The sequence below is a fragment of the Alosa pseudoharengus genome, unplaced genomic scaffold (assembly GCF_046254945.1).
Source record: "Alosa pseudoharengus isolate Yale_2024_CS ecotype anadromous, Long Island Sound unplaced genomic scaffold, YU_APseudo_1.1 YU_APseudo_1.1_scf_19, whole genome shotgun sequence".
NCBI lineage: Eukaryota > Metazoa > Chordata > Actinopteri > Clupeiformes > Clupeidae > Alosa > Alosa pseudoharengus.
Window position 1 is genome coordinate 20782812 of NW_027468657.1, and position 10026 is coordinate 20792837.

The following is a 10026-nucleotide window of genomic DNA, read 5'->3' on the forward strand; positions in this document are numbered from 1 at the left end:
TATATACAGACAATATGAAACTGTGATAAGAGAAAGTGTGAAATAGGATTTCTCCACGTTTTGTTTAGTCATAGCCACTGCAATGGACTGAAACCTTACTCAGGTGTCACTGTGTTCACAAGGATGTGAGACCTAGCAAAAGCAGGAAATGCTGTTAAAAAAAACAATTCTCACCTTTGAAGACCTTGAGCGGCAGAGACCCATTTCCTCATGTGCGCCATTTCGGGCCTGCCTGTTCTTAGTTTAGTCTGAGTCACTACTGGTGTACAGGCTTGAGGTTTGGTTCTCACATGCTCTGCCATGTTTATCTCACTATTTATTCTTGGTAAGTAAATACTCATGTATTATTTTGAATTTCTATTGATAAAAAGTATTAGTAAGTGCCCTTTTATCACAAGAAAGTACTAATTATACATATTTGCTTTCATTCGTTTCCTACAGTTGCAGTTACTGTGACTGAGGAGCATCCAACAGTGTCGCAGGGTACAGGTGTGTAATGATTATTACAAAACAAAAGACAATTTCTAAAATGTTAGAAGCATATAGATACATTATTTAAATATAATTTTGTAATAGTTGCAGATGGAGACACTGTTCACCCTGCACGCATTTATGGACCTTTGACTAGTGAACTTAGAGTTGGGGAAGATTTTGAAGTGAAGTGCAGCACATTTGGATTAAAGAAAGATGAACACATCTTTGTTTACCTCTGCAAGAACGGAGTTGGTGTAAAAATGATGGAAACCAAAAGAGTGGACTCTATAATCACTATAAGAAATGTCCAAAAAGAGCACACTGGAAACTACAGCTGTGTGTTCTCCAGAACACGACACCCCACGGAGGTGAAAGGAAAAGGAGAAAATTTCATCTCCCTCCAAGTGACAGGTAAGAGCTCTCATCACATTGATAACAATCAATCACACGCTTAAAAAAATACAAATATATAAGTTTATATAGTGTAACCATCTATATAATTATAAATGGATACACTTTACAGTAAGGGTACATGAATTATCATGAATTTATGCATGAATTAATTCCTGACTTATGTATTACTTCATTTCGTTATATCTTCTGAATCATCAGGACTTTATATGAGTTCATAGTCTGTCATTCGTGACGTCATTCATGAACAACACATCAACTAATGTATTAAGTATGGTGGGCACATCATTATTATTTATGATTTATTAAGAATGATCAAGATGATTTCTTTTTCTGCCAAAAATGTCATCACTGCTCAAATTCTTATTTGAACACAACTTGTGCAGTTCTCTAAACACATGACATTTTGTTCACACTTTAGTTCAGGGGCCACAAACATGAACCTTACATTTATGTAATCATGATGATCATGCTTAAGAAATCATAATTCATAATGATGTGCCCACCATACCTAATGCTTTAGTTGATGTGTTGTTCATGCATGAGGTCATGAATGAGAGACTCATGTCAATTCCTGATGATTCATAAGATATAAAGGAATGAAGTAATGCATAAATCATGAATTAATTCATGCATGAATTCATGATCATTCATACATATACATATGTTATAGCTATGTTTTTAAACATAAATGTATACAGAGAACAAAATGTTTCAGTGGTGCACAAGCGGTAACAGTGAGAATGCTGATTCATTTTCATGTGTCTGTCTTTGTGTAGATAAAGTATTCCCAGCATGGATAGATGTGAATCAGTCCACATCCCAGTCCCACAGTGTAACATCAGGGACAGACGTGCTTTTCGGTTGCAGGTCAGAAAATGCCCCAGCCTCTGTCATTCTCATGGCATTCCTATGTAGGAATGAAACAATCATTGATGTTGAACTGTGGGATTCTCAGAAGAAACAGGCCAGTTTCCTTCTAAAAAGAGTGCAGATTGGCGACACAGGTAGCTATGGCTGTTTGGTGTCTGACCGACCTATGGCTGCAAGAAAGTTGGACACGTGTGGAAAGAATTCAGTGCCTCTGCAGGTTGAGAATGGTGAGAATTTTACAAACATAAACACCATAGTTCGAACAAGAGCAATAGGTTGTGTGGAACATGCAGGTTTTTCACTCATCTTAGTCTATTTTATAGACCACTATATTATGTCAATTTATTATTAGCCTATTTAACCTATGATTAAACATTTTAATATATATATATATATATATATATATATATATATATATTTAATAATAAGATTATAACACTTGGTAAGATATCACATTTTGAAAAAGTAAATTTGTCTTGATAAGACTCCTTAAAATAAGTCAGTCTTCTTAAATTAAGTAGGCCTAAGTCAAAATTATATTTTGAGAGAGCGCTAGGTTGGTTGGTTTAGATTTCATTTTTTGCAGTGCAAGCTTTGCATTTTGCTATGCACACCCCCACCTTGTTACACTCCAAATATTTACTTCCAATATTCGTGGAAGAAAAAGATAGCAAATATTGGTTTGATATAGAAATGCTGACTGCAGCTGAAACCGACAGGAGAACTGACAGGAGAACCGGATGAGTTGGATGAATGTGTATCCAGCGGAGCTGCAATGGCCCCCCTGTACCTGCTGCCCTCCCTGGTCCTGCTCGTCCTCCTAGTTTTACTGCTCTGGAGGAACGGTACGTCTAAAGGCAGTTCGGTGCAGTGTGTCAGCACTTATCAGCATTGTTCACTCGCATCATTTGAAGACATGTTTGATCCGTATCACCTTAATTATGTCTGAACTTACATGTTCACAGGGACACACAAGCAGATGAGGTAAGACACTGTATCATCATATGGTGCATTATATATTTATTTCACGTCTTGCTTTTTGTATTAGCATCTGCCTACGGTTAGCTAATATCTTGGTGGTTTCTGTTATTTTTGTCCCTCAGTCACCAGAATCGTGTAGTCTGTTTCCTCTACTTTTATCTACCAAGGAACATGGGCCAAAATCATGATTATGGCACTAGAATGTTTCACGTTTCAAGTGGAACCCAGAACGTATCTGGTGTACACGTAAAACGTTCTGGTGAACACCAGAAGCCACAAAAAACATGTCACATGTCCCCTTTGGGACTCCATATTTATCCATCTTTTCCTTTGTTTTTTTTTCTTGGTTGTGCATTTTGCGTGTGCTCATGCTGCTTTTCTTTTTAAAGTCTTCTCTTAATAAATCCTTGAAATGGAACACACTACTGTACACAATGCTCTTGTGCTGTCTGTCTGTTGTTCATGGAGTTTATTTAATGTTGTAATGTTTCATGTCCAAGATCTCCACAGGTCACAACTGAAAGTGCACATTTTCACACACCTGAACAGACCTCAACAGCGCAAAATCATTTTGATTATACTAACACAGGTGAGAATCACGGCATCTGTCAGCAAGGACATACAAATCAGCCCCATACACAAAAAAATATATATTTTAAATCTATTTTCACAATATATTTTTGAAATTTATGTAAATTATCCTAAATTGGCCCGAACAATATATTTTGACACTTAAAATATATTTCAATATATTTTATTTCTGTATGCCCATTTCTGTTTTTGTTCAGTATGCCCATACAAGCCCATACACAACACAAATATATTTTAAATATATTTTTCATAATATATTTTTTAAATATATGTAAATATTCGAAATTGGCCCAACAATATATTTTTGACACTTTACACCTGGGTCCACCTGCACTGGAATTAAGTATTGGCAACATGCCTCTCATTTTACTGACAAAACAGATGCAAACACAGCCAAGGATGTGGAATATAGCAGCTAACAAGGTGCTAACCAGGCACATGCACACACAGACAGGGCTTTTTGGGCTTTTTGGGATAAAGTGCCATTTTTTCTGGAATGCTAAAATAAATAAATGAACATATGACATTCTTATATATTCCTGTTAGTTAACCTATTGACGCTAGTTAAAATAGGCTAGCTGGAACAACTCACTGAACTACGCTAAACTAGCCTAACAGTGTCAAACTGGGTTATTGCTCACACAGACACTCTGGGGTAGACAGCTAATTTCACAAATAGTTGGTAGGTTCGTTGAAATGGAAACTCCAATCTAATAACAACCCAGGGTCAATTTTTGAACTGAATTTGTGTGTGTGTGTGTGTGTGTGTGTGTGTGTGCTATTAAAAATAAACTGACCAGACTTGACTTGTGTTCACAGGGCTACTGATCCCCATGCAGTAAGTCACACATGATAACACATGTCTGTCAGCAATACATGACCTGCATAGAATACAAAGTGTTTTTTTTTTTGTATTTATTGTTGTTGCCTTTATTGGACTTTGTGTAATGTTACTGTGCTTATAATCTGTAAAATGTTCCAGAACGTTTTACGCAACTAGGGGACAACCTAGTGTGAATAGAACTGATACAGGTAAGATGCTCACAGCTTGTGTTCTGACATCACCCTTTAGAGTCTCATGCTATTGGTCTATTTTCTCATTCCAATATGTTGTCATCCTGTAGCAACGTCACAAGACTACCTTATATGTCTGCAGTCTTTTTCTTTATCTTTTGCACTTCTAGTTAAATGCCAACTGCTTGTCATTAGCTTTGTATCTGTACTGTATACATTGGTATGGAACATGGAACTCAGTTCCTTTTTTCCAATACTGCTGCAGATCTAGCTGGTGTCATCATCATTAAATGTGTTTTGTAACACTGAAACCTGTGTGTGTGTGTGTGTGTGTGTCGCAGGGCTACAGATACCTGTGCAGTAAGTCACGCATCATAACACATGTCTGTCAGCAATACATGACCTGCATACAATACAAAGTGTTTTTATTTCTGTTGCCTTACACTTTGTGTAATGTTTATAATCTATAATATGTTCCAGAACATTTTACGCAACCAGTGGAGTGCTTGGTGTGGACGGGACTGATACAGGTAAGCTGCTCACATCTCATGTTCTGACATCACCCTTTAGAGTCTCATGCTATTGGTCTATTTTCTCATTCCAATATGTTGTCATCCTGTAGCAACGTCACACAACATACAACAAGATCAAGGAAACGACATGTAAAGATTTATTTTCTCTTTTGTTCCTTCTTTTTCTGCCTGTTTTCTTTTTATGAGAAAAAGAAAAAGCTTGTGTTACTGTTTGACTGTATGGATGTTCTTCATGTTTACTTTCTTTGTAGAAGCTCCAATGAGTGGAGTGACGATGAAAGTTATCAGGGTGAGTCCACCACAATATGCATGTTCAGAAAATCCATAATGCAGTAATGCTGTAAATCTTAATAGAAATAAATCACTTGAAAATTAATCTTTCGCATTGTCTGAATTGGTTGCAACTATTATCACTAGGGCTTTAAACAAATCTATACCTTGGGCTATAACTGCATGACTTTTTCTGCCTGTGTACCTACATATTGCAGATAAAGTGAAACTAACACTGGCTGGCTCTGTCACCTGTACGCTCACAGCAATCCAAACTTTTTTCATCTGTTGTCCCCATTGGTGGAGCAGGGGCGTCCCTCTCTGTCTTCAAAAACCTCTTGAAGACCCAGCTCTTCCGAGAGTACCTTCTCTCCTAGCATTACTAACAACTGGACATGCTTAGTCTAGCACTTACCAAGATCCTCTTCCCTATCCTGACTATGCCTCTTTTCTTTCCCATGGCGTGACTTGGGTTAACCGGTCATTCTATTCTATGCGATCAGTACTTATTGCTGCACTAACATGTCCTAGTCGTACATACCTTGATTGTACCTTGATTTTTTAAATCACTTTCGATTAAAGCATCCGCTAAAATGACTAAATGTATGTAAATGTAAACCTCACAAAGTGAAATCACGTTACATTTATGCAGATTTGTTAGACAGCAGATTCAGAAGCATAGAAAATAAGTGAATGTTGAGTACATGAAGCGATTCTTTCTTTTCTAAATAGATATAGCCACATACCAGGAGATACCCGACCTCGTAAGTAGGACTTTTTATTTTATTTTATATTTTCAATCAATCTATCATTTTCACTGAGTAATCAATCGACCTATCCATCCATCCATCCAATCTGTCAATCTGACATAATTCAAATGGATCATTTCAGTATGGTAAATAATTACAGTAAACCCACTGCTATGAGAGTTTCTGTGTTGAGGGAGTTCAAAAGTATAATTACAGTCATAGTTACATTTAAGAAAGTAGAGTACAGTGTGATGTGTTCTACAATGTTGAATATCTCATTGTAGTAAAAACAATAATCAAAATAGCATAACAAAAAAAGCTATACTTATATCATTGCTAGTTGTATACAGTATAATGTGCACATCTTTTCAGCTCAAGGGCTTGTACTCTTGTGTGGGTGTGCAGCCAGTGCACATAACCACACACACACACACACACACACACACACAGACACAAACACACACACACACACGCATTCTCATGCGTGTCGCGTGTCTCTAATAGTCTCCACACCTTGTGACATTAACAGACTCAGAAGGAGGCTATAATAACAGCTATCAGTGAGTGACTCTGTTTCCAATTCTGCTTCAGCTGCAAGTTAGACAGCTCAAACACCCTGGCCCATGTGTGCAAATGTGTTTTGTTTTGTTAACTTTCTTGCAGACGCAGCCCCAAGTGAATCATTGGTAAGACCTCGAATAAGTGCGACATATGCAACAACGAAGAGACAAAAGAAGCCCACCTAAACCTAAGAAACTGTATCACCATACGTTTTAGCACAATCTGTATTCATTCATTCATTCAAACTGTAAAATTCAGTGTAATATTTTGTAATAATGTGTGTAATGTAACAACATTATGTATGTGTGAATATTACTCTTTAGAAACAAAGCCAAAGGCTATGACACAGTAGATCGTATGATCAACAAAAGTGAAATACAAAAGTGAAGTGCTTAAGTGGGTTAGACAGAGGCACTATGTATCTCGTACACATCTGTAAAATCTCAGATTCTAAGTAAAAGTCAGCGTATAGTGTCAAGTTCATGTGTAACAAACTTGTTGACCTAACTCAGTAAAGCAAGATGAGCTGACTGTGTTATGTTGAGTGTGCTTTATAATAGCAGAGTAGGCCTCAATTTATATGGCAGACAACGTGCAAAGTGGTTTTGCCTTGTTACGAAATTCACTTTAGTTAGACTCAAGACTTTGCACTTGACCCATCATCCAAATTAGAGTCTTATATCTGAATGCTGATGCAGTAGAGGTTTTGCTGGACTGCAAACTTAAGAGATGTGGGGTGGTTTCCATGGAGACATGTGACATGCAGGCCTGCACTTGTATAGTTTAGTCCTTACATGTGAACTGACTGTACTTCACATGCAAGTGTTACTGTACATAGCAAAGATTCTAGAACAGAGCTGTTCTAGAATCTTTGGTACATACACAGACTTCACATAAAAGTGTACATATACAGCTCTGGATGAGACCTCTGCAAGATTAAAAGACCAACGCACATTTTTCTGATGTCATCCTATGTGACATTTGAATGAGTTGACGGTCATATTCAATTTTGCAGTGGTCTCTTAATTTTGAATATGACCGTCAACTCATTTGAATATCACTCAGCAACCATGGTCTCTTATTATGACCGCCGCGCAGCGAAGCTTTAAGGTTTAGTCAGATTTTTTTTTTTTTTTTTTTTTTTTTCGCATGGCCAAATTTCCGTCAATGATTCCCGGGACACTGAAAGACCGGGGTACACGAAACTTGGTGGGCATGTAACCCCACATGGATAGCATGGAACCATCGTTTTTTGTTTTTGATCTGTAGCCCCCCCGCTGGACTGGACCCCCTGAGGGTAGGGCAGACACAGTTTTCTGTGAATATCTTGAGAACTGTAGGGACTAGGATGACCATTTTTTTCCGTATGTTTGCCTCCAGGGGTCATGTTAACCCATTTCATGTGCACACATGTGCACAAGCAGATACACACACACACACATACATTCACAGTAATCATACGTATGACACATACTCACACAGTAGACATATGTACGCTTGCATGCACATGCACAAACACACATACGCAGGTAAACACACAAGCACACACACACACACACACACACACACATAAACATAAACATGTACACACACACATGCACACAATTCAAGAATTTCTCAGAATTATGAACAGGCAAGATGGGGGTGGGGTTGTATAAAATGAATTTTACATGGGAAATCTATGAACTAATCATGTTTTGGTACTTGTTGTCTAGCAGATACCAGTGAGAATTGAGTGTGGATAATGCAATTTAGTGAGACAGTTAGAATCATATAGGCCTTTCAGCGTGATTTATTTTTGTGGAAAAAATGTGCTGGACTGGGCGGCGGTCATATTTTGTACCGCTCGGCGGTACATCTAGTTATATTATTATTTCTAGGTTTAGTCATAGTTTTTTTTTTCTTTTTTCTTTTCCAGTAATTTTGTGTCAACTGAAAGCGGGCAGCAACTTGACGAAACTTGGTGGGCATGTAGGCCCACAAGGATGACACGGAACCATTGTTTTTAGTTTTTTCATTTTGTTTTGTTTTGCCTAGGATGACCAACTTTTTTTCATATGTTGGTCTCAAGGGGCCATGTCAACCCATCCCATATCCACTCATTTGAGGTATAGCGCCACCTAGTTAAAAACCTAGTTAAAAAAAGCAAAAACAAGGCGTTGTAATCACAGGTATCTTTGGCTGATGTTCAAAACTGCACGAAATTTGAAGAGTAGGATCATAAGTAATTAACATAACCTAAAAAAATCTATTCTATAGAAAGGGAGCAGGGAGCAACTGCCAGTGCAATTCAGCTGACACAGGGGTGATGTGTTCTCTCTTCTTGGTCTTAGTTAAAAGTCTAGCAGTAGAGTTCAGTATGGGTTCCAATTTCTTTATATGTTTTTTTGGGAGAAAAGTAAATAGTGCAATGCAGTAGTCTAACCTACTAGTGATAAAGGAATGGATTAGTTTTTCTGCATCTTGTTGAGTTAAAAAGGGCCCCATTTTGGCAATGTTTTCTCAGGTGGATATAAGCTGCCTGAGTAACTTTACTGATATGGGGGTTGAAGCTTAACTCTATGGGCCCTATTTTAATGGTCTAAAACGGAAGTGTCTTTGCGCAAAACGCAATTCACTTTGTGGGCGGATCTCGGGCGCTGATGCTATTTTACCGGCGGGATATTTGACTGTTGCGCCCGACGCAAATCTAAAATGGGGTTGTCTGAAGTAGCTACATTAATCATGGGTGTGGTTTGGGCGTAACGTGCAATAAACCAATCAGAGCGTCATCTCACAATCCCTTTAACAACAGGCACGCTTGTTCCATAGCTGATTGCTATTATGGTGGCTTATTTGCCAGGCGCAGCCAGGAGCGTTCACAGCGCTATAGGGCCCTATCATGACATTCTAAAGTGCATCGTCACTCGTCAAAAGTCTATTCAAATTTAGTAGGATGTCCAGTTCACATTGGGAGGGGATTCGTTCTCAAAAGTGGAGCGCATGGCGTAACAAGGTGTTCCTAAGTCTTTTAATCAGTCATATGGGTGTGTTTGGGGCGTAACATCATTTTAAACCAATGAGAATGACATCTGTCATTCCCTTTAACGGCGCGATATGTCAAATAAATGCATCGGTATTTTAGCATTCAACGGCGCATTTGAAGGAGGCTGCTTGCGAGACCGTATGGAATAGTCATTCTTAAACCATGCTTTACTAAAACCTAGCATAGCCTTCACGCATTTGCACTCGTCTATTATTTGAACTCATTGGCAAAGTGAAACTAACTTCACCAAGGAGTCAGTCAACGACAAGACAGTTATATGCAGTTACTTTCACTATTGACTGACAATGGGTTACCATCGAAAACGTAGGCTGGAAAAAGCAACACTTACCCTAATGTTGCTCAAATGACTGAATAAAACAACATTTATCCTGCAGAGGAGTTGCTTATATCTCGTGACAGTGCGTCTTCAGCTGTGCTCAATACGTGTCTCTCGCCTCTCCCCTAATCACTTTTAACCGTCATTACCAATTTGCAAATGATGGTGAATAACTACTCATCATGAGATGTACAGTATTTCGTGATA

The 10026-nt window shown here is 38.2% G+C and overlaps 1 protein-coding gene across 3 annotated transcripts; it reads left to right on the forward strand.

The window, feature by feature from the left end:
* Window positions 1–226: 226 nt before the first annotated feature.
* LOC143133127 (uncharacterized) lies at window positions 227–6987 on the forward strand. Of its 3 annotated transcripts, none has more exons than XM_076292898.1 (16): window positions 227–325; window positions 442–489; window positions 577–885; window positions 1665–1985; window positions 2478–2603; window positions 2724–2742; window positions 3240–3328; window positions 4150–4168; window positions 4313–4362; window positions 4686–4704; window positions 4825–4874; window positions 4967–5006; window positions 5129–5166; window positions 5880–5911; window positions 6426–6456; window positions 6560–6987. In XM_076292898.1, exons 1-16 carry the CDS (start codon window positions 301–303, stop codon window positions 6640–6642), a joined length of 1299 nt encoding a protein of 432 aa, XP_076149013.1. In that variant the 5' UTR covers window positions 227–300; the 3' UTR covers window positions 6643–6987. The 3 variants fall into 3 exon arrangements, with proteins under 3 accessions (XP_076149013.1, XP_076149014.1, XP_076149015.1); XM_076292900.1 differs by having other exon boundaries at window positions 283–325; window positions 717–885; XM_076292899.1 differs by lacking the exon at window positions 6426–6456.
* The last annotated feature ends 3039 nt before the right edge of the window (window positions 6988–10026 follow it).